A 15,628-nucleotide genomic window follows, 5' to 3' on the forward strand; every position below is an offset into this window, starting at 1 on the left:
TCCTAAATCCAATCAAAGAACCAAGCGAGGAATAGCAAATTAAACTGGAAGAGATTTTTTTAAGCACCCCCCCATTACTGTCCAAAATGAATATACAACTGTGGTCAGAAGATTACAGATAATTTGGGAGTTTTAATGATTTTAATGAGTTTGAACTGTTCTTTTTCCACGGTGGAACGATTTTAAAGCATTACTTTAGAAAGCAAGAACTGGTTGCACAAGTATGAATTTATAATGGATTTAATCCACACGGGGACAAAAGTATACATACAGGCTAAAATGTGCACATACATAGCATTTGTGTGACAGGACTGGCCAATATTCAAAACAATGAGAAAGTCCAAGGAACTCAGTCAAGATCTATGAAGGGAAATTGTAGATTTACACGAGCGGGGGAGGTCTCTCTGAGCCATTTCTAAACAGCTGCCATCATATTTATATGCACGATGAGCACATGCAAACTTCTGATCGCACAAATCCAAAGTCATGTGTATTTAGAAATACCATATTAGATCTCATGTGCGTACATGTACCTACATATAAATGAAAAGGAGAACAGCGGGGCAACAGTGCGTGCTGTAAAGCAGGAATTATTTGCTTTCGAACAGGAGTGAAATGTTCCTGACAGCCATCGTTTCAGCATGCCAGATGGCACGCAAAGCTGATGTTGCAGGAGTGTGTTTGAACAGCACACAGCATTCAAGGTTCGCACCTCACTGAGCAACCAACAAGTGTCAACTCTCCCAGGGCGCCTTTCCAATTTCCCGTGCTGTGCTTTTGCATCTCCATTCTGTAAATGTTCTTGCTATGTAAACTGTGACAGACACCCACCCAGTGGCTTTGTGCTCTTTTGCTGCTTCCTGTGTCTGCTTCTTTTTAACATACACAAAGCAGCACAAAAACTCTCAGCCCTGAGCCACGATCTTTAAACAGAACAAGCATTACTGGCAACCTACGCAGTTGTCACCAGATACAAGAGTGAACTTCCTCAAATAGTCGCTCTCCTTTTTACTGCTGAGTCACAGCAGCAATGGAAAAAAACACTGGTTTTACTTTCCCTGAGTAGCACAAATAATAAGCTTAATGTAAAACATTTAAGTTCATTCATAGAATCAGAGCGTCTTTACGAGGCATTTCCCAAGCTGTAGCTTGGCCTTTTATCTCACGGTCTGCCCCAGCCCGGCTCCTGTCAGTGACAGCTAATGGATGAGACAGGGAGACACTGTGCATTGCAGGTACACACTTAATGCCATTATTGTCTAAGAGAGGCACAAATTCTCACGGTAATCTGTAATCCCAGCCTTTCTTAGCAACACTCCCCTGCCTTTATCCCATCACATCGTTCCTGTATTGTAAACAGACACAGGATGTTCATCAGTTAAGTCTCAAGGTATAGCTTAACTATGTGCTGCACAAACACACAAAACGGTACATAATTATGAATACTAAAACGACAGCATAACAGCTGTATCACTCCAAAAACCCTGACTAATAACACTGAATGAAACGTGAACTTGCATTTTCCGTTTTCGTCACAATTAATCTCACTAGGTTTAACAAAAGGGCTTTCTCGATATTTATTTTAAAAAGACAACCCTGTCCCACGAGACTGAAACAGGCTTGTACAGTTACATATCATATCAGTGGAATTCATCCTCAAACAGCAAGCTCCACAGGATACTCTGGACAAATAACACAATCTCAGCTCAGGGTTGCAGCACAAAGAGAATCTACTTGTACAAGTGACCGAAGCACATTTTAACCAAGAATGGATTAGCAACTCTCCTCCACAACTTCACTAGATGTTAATTAGCAATTTGAATATTTGAAAATTAGTAACTTCATTTTCACTCCTTCAGCTAAAGCATCAGAGCATATAATGAAGATGCCAGTCATGTGCAGTGAGCTGACTGCATGTTACTTAAAATGATGACACTGGCATTACTCAACACTTATAAAGAAACCAAGCAACAACTACAAGGGCTGAAAATGGAAGTCAACAGAGTTCCCCTCGAAAAAACTGTATAAATTAATGTTGTTACACCGAACCAAAAAAAAAAAGGGTAACTCTGTTATTCATTTCTTGTTGAGAGACAGGGCCGATGTTAGTGCCAAAAAGGGGCTGTTCAGGCTGCCTGCCAGGCTTCATTTGGGTTCATTTATGTCTGTGCCCTCTCGACTGTCCTTGTGGTACCGGTGCCTTTTGAAATCCATTTTACAGACCATCCAGTTAATCTATGCTATAGGTTAGGCTACTAAAACTGTAGTTTTGTGCATATGTATCAACCTATAATGCAGCCATTTGCAAATCTCATGAATCCATATTTTATTTGCAGCTGGTTGTAGGGAACATATCAACTACTTGAACTGAGAAAATGTGCCAATTCACAAAAAAGTATTAGCTTATTTTGAATTCGACGGCAGCAGCACGTCTCAAAAGAGTCGGGGAGGGGTCAACAAAAGGTTAGAAGAGTAAGTGGCGCTAAAAAGAGAAGGCTCAATAACACGACTGGTTATACAAAGAGCATCTTAGAGAGGCCGTTTCATAAAAGCAAAGACAGGCAAAGTTTCACAGTCTGCAAAAAATAAAAAATATCACATCTACAACTTGTGGAACAATATCAGAATAACATGAATAAGTGTTAATAAGTCGTATTTATGTTAACATAAATAAATGTTAACATAAATAACAAAAAAAGATAAACGGGTTAGGTTTTGTTGGAAGAATTTGACAAGATTTTTTATTTCACCCTCTCAGAAATCTCAGGCTTAAGAGGGCTAACCTCCCTGTCAACTACTATCAGCTATCTCTAAAGTACTACCGTGTCTTTTCATCATCTTGTTATTAAAGACTATTGAAGGGGGATAAAAGACACTTTAATTGAAAAATTCCTCTAACGAGCAAGTCTATATATTTTGGGTATACACCTCTAGACTAGATAAAAGAGATAATAAGAACTTAATGAAACTACTGGTGGCTGGTAGAAAGACTAGGAAGGAGAGCCCAACATCTAATATATGAATGGAAATCACAATGTTCATTGACAAACTGGACAAGCATTTCTCAGTTATACATCTGAACAATTTGTTTTACACTGGGAAATATTGGTCAGCTCTGTGACGCCCTGTAGACCTGGTATTGTTTTTGAACATCTATAACTAAATTGTACTGACCAGTCGAAACCTTCCTGCTTGGTCAAAGTTGTTTCTCTTGTTTCTTTTTTCCTTTGTATATATGTTGCATATGTAGTCTTGGATGTTAATAATAATACAAAGAAGAAGAAAAGATGAAGAAATAGAAAATGGCAGATCCATTTAACAGGAGTTTGTTCTTCAGTAGTTTCCAACACTCTGTCTGTGACCCTCATTCTCACTCTCTTTGTTAATGACGACATAAATCTTGAATAAGGCTATAATTTTGTGCAATGACGCTGCAAATTTTAGTAAATGCTGTTTCATAAAGGAGTGAACAGCACATTTGATGCTGGGTAAATACAGCCAGCTAGATATACTAGCCTGTATTTACCGCAGTGCTATGCTACACAGATGACTGATTTAAAATGATTCCCAGATTGTTGACTGTAAAGAAAGAAAGTAGAAGAAACAGTTTGGCTCATCAAAACTCAATATTAATATGTTATACAACATGCAGTGTCTGTGTAAACAGCATATTATAGTTTTGCTTTGTGATTTCACTCAAAAGTCCCTTTTTTTAAAGAGGGGACAGTTCCCATATATTAAATTTCTCTGTTATAAAGAAAACGTAAAAATCTAACACCGTCAAATAACTCCCACCTCACCTTTTTATTTCATGCCTCACCAGGTTCCAGTATTGTGGGAATACTGTGTTTCAACAATAAATAGACTCTTCCTAACACCGCAGGTCCCTTTCATCAGGCAAACCTCAGCTTTGGCACAATTACCTCACCTTTGGCAGTTGACTGCAGAGGCTTCGTGGCAAGACAGTCCCCACACATCATCTATAGACAAGCTGGACGCCTTGTAGGCTTTCACTGCCAGCGGCGAGAGCCAGTGCAGAGTCATAAATGAGAAGAGGCCAGCATTATCGACTGGATGCTGGTGCCTGGAATAGAGTGGAAGACGTGGAAATAGGTGAGATGTATAAAAGCACAGGTACACACACAGAGGCGCTATGCTGGGGGAACAGACAGACATAGGTTTTCTGAGAAATCATCGGCGCCTTTGACTCGCCAGAGTCAATGAAAGGTGAATCATGCCGGCTGTGTTTGGATAGTAATTTACACGCTCTTCACAGAAATCTAAGAGTGCAGTGAAAAGAAAAAGAAGTTGTGTGTGTGTGGGGGGGGGGTTATCAGTGGGTATATGCTCAGACATGGCACTGTGCTGCTGGAAGATATGTTGCAAGCCCTTATCATGGCCTCAGGCTACACCCGAATAGTCAGCACATTAGGGAGGGGCCAAACAGAGCAAATGTGTACTCCAGAGTCTGTGTGTATCTTCACACTTCAACATACAACAACATCTTCACACTGTAGGAGCTTAAAACCGTCTCTGCCTTTATGTTCTCATTCATCTCTCTCGCTACCAGAGTCATCAAATACAATTAAAGTCGATTTTGTTTACTTGTGCCTTATCCTGAAGGGCTTTAAAAGCTGAAGGCTTTTCCTGTAGCGTCCTGGCCTCTTTGGCCCCCTCTCCAATGAAGCCTCTGCTTCCTCTTCCTCCAGTTCTGGCAGCGGTTGCAGAGAGGGCAGTGACAGACCCTCTACACACTCGGCTGCTTCCAGTGCACCAGGGAACATGTTGGGCCCTCTGAGGAGAAAAGAGCATTGTGAAAGCCATTGTACAAATATTTCTATTTATTTACACCAAGTTGTTACACAGTAACTGATCAATAGTACAAAACCCCCAAACATTGTTATATAATATCTCCAGACACAGTAATTCATTTTTGTGCACTGTAGTACACATTTAGTTTTTGCTTGCATCACTCACACTCTACATGCCACTCTGCTGAGTCCTGATGTTTCTTAGAGGACAACAGTAGCTTTAAAATGATGTCACATGTAAGCATGATGTCACATGTAAGCATGATATCTACATTTAAAATATGTTTTTAAACTCAGATTATGATTAATTTTCAAAAACAAACATCTAGTAAGTAATTTGAGGGGGTTTTCAGACCTAAGCTTATTTAGTTTCACAGAGGAAATGACTCATTTATTAATGTGTACTCTGGTGCTCGTCAGGACTTTGTACTTAAATTTATTTCACTTTTTTCTAGTAGACAACTCTTTGACAGAGGCAGAAAGAATTCTTAACACAATCATTGAGGGAGATTCAGACATAGATCTTTCAGAAGATGAGAGTCATATGAGCCAAATAGGAGAGGGTGAAAACCCAGGAGGAGCCAGACAAACATTATCAAGATGCAGTGGCGGATGTAATGGAGAACGACACAGGGTCAGCTGGAATCTGCCGTCATCCTATCTGGTCCAACACCAGCATGTAGGAGAATCAGGAATTTTTGATTTTGAGTGAAAAAAGTACGGGTAACGTGCAGAAATGTCTTCCAGTAAATTGATTTAACTTATAAAGATGGTGTAAATGTGTTGTAAGTGAACTATATCGGATATTGGAGTATCTAAATTTTATTTTGCTAAATAATTTTCCATTATCTTCGGTTTATGACTTTGTTGGAAGAATGCAGAATTGGAGATGATGGTACCCTAATGACACTTAATGACTGGAGCCCACAGCAGTATTTCCAGCAGTAAAACTAATTCAGGACTTGTCCTTGTTGACCAACCAGCGTATGGTACAGGATTCAGGGTGTCGTTTAAACACAACACCAGAAGAAACCAATAGCTTTTTAGGAATCTCAGTGTACCATGCCAATGTACTGGGCTGCCAAAATAAGAGTCGCAGTTATGGCTGATTCCATGACATGTGGTCATTTCTACAAGATCAGGTCTTCGCTGAAAGTAGTCGATGAGCTGCCAGAAAATGAGAAAAAAAAGGATCTCCTGGGGAAAGTCAGACCACTTCTAAAGAGAGTCCTTCAAGGTTGCCTCAATCTGCCCAGGCCAACAAAGGTCTGTATGATGAACAGGGACAAATATATGAACAAGACCTGAATAATACCAGTGATGAAGAGTTCTCTCTAGAAATCAAGAAAAGGACTGAATTTTGTTAGTTTCACATTCGTGATCAATGAACTCTCCTTGTGCACTGTAGTGCACATGTTGTAACATTTTAATAAAATTAGTTAAAAACAAAATTGTTTTTGCAATGTGTTTTTTACCAACCCAACACTTGATTTATATGGAAAAAATCAAAATACCTTTTTTCCATATAAATCTCAGGAGGATATAACATATGTTAATGTTTGAGGATTTTGTTAGCAGTTTTGCTTGATTATAGCATTATCAAAACCTCTGGAGTTTCCTTATGGCTTATAACATATGGTGAGTGTTTTGCTGAATCGTCCCCTGAGACACAGATAGGCTCGAGAATCACCTTGCTCATAGGTCACAGCCCCTCTCTGGTGTACAACTAAAGTGCTTATCTATTTAAAGACAACCTGCCAGCAGCCCCAGGAGCTCGGGAACAGACATCTGAGCTGTCGGTGTGTCCACACACCGTCACTGATCCCTTGTATGGCAAACCTCCATGACAAGGTCAGCTTGACCTGTGCCAAGAGACTCACCAGAGACCGTGGTAGATAGTGAGATTCAATACAGTGCATACCGAAGGTGCATAACAGAGTTGCATAACAAAAAGTAACAACATGTTGTAACTCCTAATGTAAAAGTATGATGTGAACCTAACTCTGAGTTCAGGAAAAACAGAAAAAAAAAGTCCTCCATGCCCCAGTCATGTGAAGTTTGTCATATGGCTGTGAAGTTTCAAAGCTCTCTTTAGGGGAAAGGCTGCACGCTTTTAGTTTAAAATATAAACCTTTGCAGCCTGCATTCAAAGAGCTCCTGGAGCAAAACAAAGAAGGTTCAGACTAAATATGCTGGATAGTTGTTTAACTTGTTAGTCAGGTTTCAGCTGGGACAACAAAATCATAAACATGCATGAGAGAAGTCATTTTGCAGCTTTCATTTTACCAAAACATAAACACATAAAGTTCACATATCAACTAAAAAGTAGCAAAGGCACAAAGAAAAGTAGAAATTAGAGGCAGAGAAGTTAATAACTGGAGTTACGGTAAACATAATGTCTGATATTAGGATAGACACACTTACACGCTTTGCCCTTAAATTCCTTGATGACTTTATCAAAAATCAATACTTTTAAAACGCAGCCTCCCTCTAAACAGGCATTTAATTATAGAGATCCCGCAGAAGATCATATGTTCCTGTTACTGGTGTGGAAACAGAGGGATTAATTTATGTTTTCACTGTGACACTTACTTTTAAGTCCTCCTTGGTCAGGTCAGTACAGATCTCAGATGTTGTGCCTATAAGCAAGAACCAGAGAAGAAGAAGATTCTAACGACCATGGTATCTCTTCTCTAACTTTTGTCATTTCATTAAAGTCTAAACTCCGCACAGACACATCTTCCTCATCTGCGGAGCTGCGCTCGGATGAATACACGTTTAGGAAACATGGGAAACTTTAGCGCCTCACGTGTATGAAATGCGTGCTGCTTTCTCCCGGCATTAACTGAAGCTACCTCCTTTTGCCGTCACACGGAGCCCCGAGGGGAGAGGAATTCCCGATAACGCTCTTATGTCACACGGTCTCCACCAACCGCTGACAGAGCTTAGCGGTCACCCTAGTAACGGGGATAACAACGAGGAAGTGCACACAGCAGGGAGGGGCGGGTCCACAGAGGATATTTTTAAACAGGCGGAAGAATGCTGCATTTTAATTGGTTGCTAGGTTGTTAGGCATTGGGAGGGCCGCTCTGCTGTGATTGGTTATATTTGGCTCGCCCGGTTCTCGTTACCGCTCAAAGTGCACCATACATACTGTCCGTCCCTTCATCGGAAGGCTTTCTTTGCACAATCATCAAAATGTAGACAGTTTTCTAATGGATCATTCGGCGCCCGCATGAGCTTCAAATGACTTTCATTTTTTTTAAAAAGTCCAGGTTAGAGAAATGTCTTAGAGAGATAATAAATATAATAAAGAAATAATATGTGTGAGTGACCCCATCAGGTATTTCTCACTTTTTCAGAAGGGAATGGGCTTTTTAGTTATATCTGATATAAAATGATAGATCACCCTCAATAAACACGAAGCAATAATTCTGAGTAAATTGAGATATATAAAATTAATGGTTGATATATATTAAAGAAAACGTGCTCGGTTTAAACCGAATCTACACCATTCGAGCAGATTTCATTTGAACAGATTCCATTAAATATAACATGGTACAAAATTACATGGAAAATTTACATGCAATTAAAATAGTGAAAGTTAGAAGTTTGGGCAGAATTTTTTGAATGCACGTGGCAAGATTATTAATATTAATAATCTTCTAAATTATGGCCACTATTTAAAAAAGAAATAAATCTATATTCAAGGTAAGAATTGGCTTAAATAAGTAAGATTTCTGGTCAGATGTCTCATATGGATTTTGATCTGCACACTTAGTTCATTAATCTGACTGAAATTATTTATTTATCTGCAGACTTTAATTATAATCTAAATTTTTCTTGAAGTACATCGACCTGAAAGCTCTGAAAAAACGACTACTGCAGTTTTTCGGTGCACAAGGTCATTTAATCACGTGTCTTTTTCGTCTGACTACTTTAAAACCCAAAGAGATTCACTTTACACTGAATATTAGTCAATAAGATGAATACATTTGCAAAGCTGGCAGCCTTCACCTCCGGCCCTAATGCCCTGTGATTAACAACTACTCAGCTTTATATCTTCCCATACATTGTGGGAGCATTTATAATGAATCCCATTTGCATGCATGTGTGCATGTTTATTCAATTTTGAAGGTCACTATATTTTAAATCACATAAGGTACCGATCCAAGCACAGACTATGTCCTTTCATATTTTCCTAAATGCCCATAAGACTGAAAATATCATTTTTCATCCCATAAACTGAGACAATTCAAAGTATTAACATGTCAGTTAGGTCTGAACAGCACGGCTCATGGTTGGCAGGATAGGGAATCAAAAGGTTGAAGGACATAAGCAAAAAGAAACGAAGATAGTGGATCACACAAAGGGCCTTTAGAGGTGTATAAAGCTGTGCTGCTGGTGCTAATAAAATACTCTCACTGGTTGGAAGAGTTTCACTACACTAACTATGACTCTACGGTGACTTGAAATTGTCCTCATGTAAATGTTAAGACCTCAAGCTCAGCTGGCTTTGCAAATAAAAGCTTCACTGAGACTTCGTAACGAGCCAAAGAAGTCGGGTAACGGCAGTTTACAAGCCTCAGCCAAGCACAACAGGATGGGAAATAAAGCCACCCAACACAGCAATGCAGCTGCAGCTTAGCTATAAAATGGACCCATCTTTCTACACTCTCCTCGGGTAAAATGGTAGCATCTACAAATTAATAGCTCTTCTTTTGAAAAAAAAAAAAAATGAAAAAAAAAATTGGGGGTAGAAATCATTGTGCAGAGAAGGGCTTTGTCTTTGCTGCTGATATAGTCACAGATCAAGACACAGCTCCTTCCACATCAGACTTTTGTGCACCTTTTTAAGATGCTTGCCTTGTCATTCAGGATAAGCAACACCAATTGTTACAAATGTCCCTGGGTTGTTATCACAGCATCAATAAAGGAAATCCTAAAAATACTTGTAAGGTGGAGCAGCAATGAAAACGGAGACCATCCAAAGTGCATCTGGGACACTGGCCAAAAGTTTTCCCCAAGGTTTGTTAACAAAAGTTAGCACCTGTATACTGCATATTATTATTATTACGTATGCTGCATTACAGTGTTCCCCATAGATCTTTGAAACATATTTATCTGGCTTTACATTATGGAGTATATACCCAGTGTTTGGGGTAATCTGTCCTGTGCTAAACATGTAATACCAAAAGTAATATGGGAGTTTTAAATCTATCTAATAAAAATACACCAACTGGGGGTGAAACATGTAAAATTTTCAAACTTTGAGAAAGACCAGATGTCTTTTACCCATTTCTCAGGCACACCACTAGCAACAGGTGCAGTGGCCACTTTGTCATCTCCCAAGCAGTTTCCCTTCACCATCTTCAGTCTAATAACGAAACGGTTTAAACTGGAAGAGACAAATTATGCCTTCAGTCTGGGAGGATTTATGGAAAGGTTTCATTGATTTGCTGAACTAACCGAAGCCTTTTTGTGACAGCCTTTTGTCTAAAGTGGATAAATCCGTCTGAATGGACTGATTTTTTAATTTTCATGAGATTAATCCAAACATTATTGGAGAAGTTCAAAAGTTTTAAGACTCCACCTATAATTATTTTGCAGCATTTGTGCGATCTCGCTGGCAGCAGAGAAAGAAAAAGAAGAGGAAAAAAAGCAGTACACAAAGAAGAAAATCATCGATAGGGTCTCACTTTACTGAGCTGGGAAATTTGCTGAACTTCTGCAATCAATGCTCTGAATGTGGGCTTTGCTATCAACCTCCTGAGACTTTTAAGATAGCGACCACGCCGTAGTTAAGTCCGGAGCACAGTACAATCACACAGTCCTTTCTTTTCTACAATTTAAGGAGGACTGGTTGACCATGAGGGACATGTTCTGTAAAAGGCTTGCTATACACGGTGGATTTGTACAAGTACATTTGAAGTGGAAAAGATCCCTGAGTCTAAAGCTATGGACAGATGAAATTTACACTAAGTGGAGACTGGAGCTTCATATGGCCCTTTTTCACTGCTTCATTTGAAATTTTTCATCTTCTCGCAGCCCTCACACAATATCATCACACAGTGCTTTACTATATGAGCTTTGCTCTAGGCTAGACATTTCCACTGGTTATGGCCAGTTGGGGCTGCTGTCAGAAATAAATTGGTTTTTCTGCCTCTTCTCTGATTGTTGAATATACGTGCAAAATGGTGAAAAGGACCAGGCTGCTCCGCCGTTGAGTTAGAGACAAAAAAATATATATACACACCTCACATTTACGTACCACTTATGTTAGACGGCTGACTTCCATTCCATTAAACTGCAGTGTAGCTGCACCGGAAAGTTCACCACATGATAATATGCTGACTTTGTTCGATCGGTTATTCACAAGGGGGGGAGAAAAATATATGCAGCACATTGCCGATAGCTGTCATGGTTTTTTTTAACAAACTCATCACTCCTTGATGATACCTTAAATGTTCCCACACATAAATGCGGCGCACAGCCTGTCTCTTTCTTTTAGGAGAGTTGTCAAATGCCATTAATATTCATAAATCTGTCAGTAGCTCTGCACATTTTAATTAGTTGGCATTTATTAGCAACTGGGGTTCTTAACATAGTGAAAATGTTGCAAATGTTGCATGCTTTCGTGCAAGGAAATTAACCTACAGCTGACATACAAGGTCGAGGCCCTTGGATTATTTAAAGCAGCAGAACACGTCTCTGAATATGTATCGCCACGACTGTAATCATTATCTTAGAGAAAACTCAGAACTAACAGAAGCCCTTGGATGAAAGTCTGAAAGAGGCTTGGCCTCTGTTTGTAAACGCCATCTGAAAATGAATCTCTGTTTGACTCATAACTTTCCCCAAAATGAATTTTCTTGTTTGTTGTGTTTGGTGCCTCAGTGTGCAGTTTCATTTCATTTCAAGACGATTCTTTTCATTTTCCATCCTTTATGCATATGCAAAAAGCGACTTTGAACGCGACATGGTTGTTGGTGCCAGACAGGCTGCTCTGAGTATTTCAGAAACTGCTGATCCGCTTGGATGTTACCGCACAAACATCTCTAGTGTTTACAGAGAACCTTCTGAAAAAGTGAAAACATCCAGTGAGCAGCAGTTCGCTGGGTGATAATACCTTGTTGATGCCAGAGGTCAGAGGAGAACGGCCAGACTGCTTTAAGCTGATAGGAAGACAAAGTTAACTCAAGTTACTCGTTACAAACGAGGTATTAAGAAGAGCATCTATGGACACATAACATGTTGAACCTTGAAGCAGATGGGTGACAGCAACAGAACAACATACCAGGTGCTACTCCTGTCAGCTAAGAACAGGAAACTGAGCCTACAACTTGGAAAAACGCTGCCTGGTCTGTTGTCTGTTGGTGTTGATTTCTCCTGCTATATTGGCACAAGCAACATGAATGAATGGATCATCCTATCTTGTGCTGTATCAATAGTTCAAAAACAAGAGATAACTAGAAGTAACTGAACATGATGCACAGAATTCAGTGGAGAATAGTCTAGACACTGGTTGCAGGTGAAGATGGAGGCTTGGATGGAGGCTGACTGATGAGCGAGAGGCGGAGACGGAGAGGAGGTGGGTTGCACGGAGATGTCTGGAAGGGAGAATGGCAGATGCACAGGAAGCAGGAAGATCATGGGACTAGACCAGTGATGTCAAAATCAGCTTGACAGTGTAGGAAGGTGGGAGCTTAGATTAGCCGCCAACACTTGGGAAGCAGACAGATGAGTTACTACAGATCTTCCTTATTGAACCTGTGTACACTTTGGGCTCCATAGTACCAACTGGGCATTGTTTGAATACCATAGCCTACCTGAGTATTATTTCTGGCCAAGTTCATCCCCTTATGACACTTACACAACCTCCCCTTACACAACCTTTGAAGGCTCTTTCCAGCGGGTAACACGCCATGTCGCAAAGCTCAAATCATCTTAAACTGATTTCTCAACCAAGACAATGAGGTCTCTGTCCTCAAAAAGCCTCCACAGTCACCACATCTCAACGGAGCACCTGTGAGTTGTGGTGGGACGGGAGATTGATGTCATGGATCTGCACCAACTGTGAGATGCTATCATGTCAATGTGGACAAAAAACTCTGAGGAATGTTTCCACCACCTTGTTGAATTCATGCCATGAAGAATTAAGACAGTCCTGGAGGAACGGTGTCACCAACAGTTCAAAGCCCAACAATTATTTTTTTGATGAAAAATATTAAAATAAAGGCCTCTATACTGATTATAGCGTGCAAAGAAAAACATGTCTTTGTCATGTCTGGCAAAAACTACAAATGTAAAAGCTCGCTGCTGCTGAGCTACATGTCTCAGAAGCTGCGAAGATCTGAGCCTGCATGCTGCTTGTTTCAGCACTTTTTCTTTATTTTTTAGAGTTACTACAAAATCCCTGACAGTGACTCAGAGCAGAGCTTACACGTTGACAATAAGTCTGGTTTAATAAAGGGTCAGTCATGCATTGAGTGAAAGCTCCAGGGCTGTCAGTGTTGATTTTCCTAGAATGTATCCTTGGGATCTCGATCAAGCTGTGCAGCAAAGAATTAAAAGACATTAACTGACAACTGACGCAGTGCTAATGACAACCAGCTCCACAGTTCCTAGAAAGAAAGGAGTTACAGTACGTTTTACAAATTGCAAAAAAGAGTTTAAATATATGTTTTCTAAATTTGTAATTTGGGAATGAAACACTGTAATATGTTATGTGTTAATAAGAAGGAGACGGACAGGTGCACACATAACAGGCATGCAGTCAATCTTAACGCTTTACCCTTAACAAGGTTATTGATATTACTGAATAAACAAAAGCTACAGCATACTCAGATTTTTACACAAGTCCTAAAAGTGGAAACAGAATCCAATTAAATGACATGATGCTATTAGACTTTGCCATTAAAAAAAAAAGAAAAAAGAGTAGTGCAATTAGATTAACCACAAATGGATTCTTTAATTCTTAGAAATGAAGAAGCATATAACAGATGGATATAACCTTGACGTGTATTACTTTAAATGGCCAAGACTTCTGTTCAGGTAGGTGGTGACTTTAGGGGGTCAATCACTAGTTTTAAGTGATATTTAAAACAACCGGAAGTTTAGTTTTTGAATAACATTCTTTATTAGAGTGACAGGAGAATTATCCAGGGTATGATCATCAGCATACACATAGGTCATTAGCTAATCGGCATGCAGTGCCTTTGGTTTGTCAGGCAGAGCCAACCAACCTCATAATGTCTGGTTTGTTTGATTGATTTACAGTAACGAGTTCAATTTCAGTTACTGCTAAATACGAGATATCAGAGGAAAGTTCAGATACTTTTGCACCTTACAAACATATGTTTTTAAAAAATATATTTCTTTCTTTTTCCTCAATAAATCAACAACCAAGTCCAATATTTTCATGTCATTTGTTTAAATTAATTGTCTAAGGTGAGTGAAACACCTGAATTCTGTGATTTGGATGGTTAAGTGGACACGTTTGGCAATAAAGTGCTAAACATACACCAACCTTTCTTGTAACTGTACTGGGCGAGGGACAATAACAGCAGCTGTCTGGTTTTCTTGCATTAGAGGTCAGATCAGGAAAAAAGAACCCACACAAGACTCTTTTACACACCATTTTTAAAAAAGGTGGATGAAGCTACTGTAATATCACTCATAGGTTAGTGAAGTCCTGTTTTAAAGCCTCAAGTTGTGCATTTCCACCATGCTAGTTCTTTTGAAACCAGATGTCAGAAGCTCAGGGTGTATCTGAAACCACCCAACAACCTGCGTAACAGCTTGTCTTTAACAAGCCATTAAACAATAAGCATACCTGGGTTTATTATCCAGCAGAGACCATATTGCATGAATTTTCCAGTTGTATAAACGAACATCATTTTGAATATAACAATGGGTTTTTAATACTTGGGTAGAAGTACTTTAGAGTTAATGACTGCCTTTACTGCAGGCAGTAAAGGCTTCAGTTGCTGCTTATCTGTGGGTCTCTCTGCATCCAGTTTCGTATTTAATAACTGAAAAGCATGCTCCATCAGACCGAGATCAGGTCACCGACTTAGCTTTCAGGATTCTAGCAGGACTGACATCAGTAAACACTTGCAACCTGTTTCCATTGGCAGCCATACTGTACGTGATCATACCACAGCAGTGCCTCCACCTCCTGAACAGTTAATCCAATACCTCTGCAAGCTGAAAGTCTGCACTGTTTGTTCAGTAGCAAAAGTACAAAAACTGTCTTTATCCAACCAATTAATGACCGACTGAATGACTGTAGAACATTGTCTTTGTTTGTATTCATACAATCAGTAGAAATACACCGAAGTCTGTAATGTATGCAAGTCTACAAACTTGGCAGCTATCTGGAAATGCTTCCAGGCAATTAGATGTGTTGTTTTGGGGGTGTTTGAGTTATTTTGAAGCATTATGTAAAATAATTGCACCTATAGAATAAGAACTTAAATATTCTTCCAACTTTTCCTCCAAATGAGTTTTGTTTTACCCCCCCATATCATCATATGGATGTGGAATTCTCCCATACATTTTAATTCAGGACGCTCTCAGCCTCCTTATGCTATGTTGTACCCGGTTATGCTAATCCAGCTGATGTTAATTATACATTTACTCAGTGGCTTCCATGCATGAAATTCAATTAATTTGCAGTTGTTCATGCTATATGTAAATTACCTTCAAATGTGCTTTAAAATATTCTATTTTTTTTAACTATTACACACCATTTATCAGGTTTCAAATTAGATATGTGGAGTGCAACTGTGTGGTAGAACACACTTCCCCTCAGC

General features: G+C 39.5%; 1 protein-coding gene across 2 annotated transcripts in view; it reads right to left on the reverse strand.

Annotated features, from left to right (window-relative positions):
• The window catches only part of LOC146639126 (ATP-binding cassette sub-family C member 5), a 30,423-nt gene extending 22,795 nt beyond the window's left edge, over positions 1–7,628 (reverse strand). For both annotated transcript variants that reach the window (XM_085363481.1, XM_085363476.1), the window contains exons 1-3: positions 7,404–7,628; positions 4,606–4,794; positions 3,929–4,084 (exon numbers count right to left, since the gene is read on the reverse strand). In XM_085363481.1, the coding sequence (XP_085219607.1) occupies positions 3,929–4,084; positions 4,606–4,784 (335 nt within the window). In that variant the 5' untranslated portion in view covers positions 4,785–4,794; positions 7,404–7,628. The remainder of the gene's footprint in view (positions 1–3,928; positions 4,085–4,605; positions 4,795–7,403) is intronic.
• Between the last annotated feature and the right edge of the window lie 8,000 nt (positions 7,629–15,628).

Source organism: Diplotaxodon limnothrissa, linkage group LG2, assembly GCF_057381915.1.
Source record: "Diplotaxodon limnothrissa isolate DT_005_m linkage group LG2, D_limnothrissa_male_GT1.1, whole genome shotgun sequence".
Lineage (NCBI taxonomy): Eukaryota > Metazoa > Chordata > Actinopteri > Cichliformes > Cichlidae > Diplotaxodon > Diplotaxodon limnothrissa.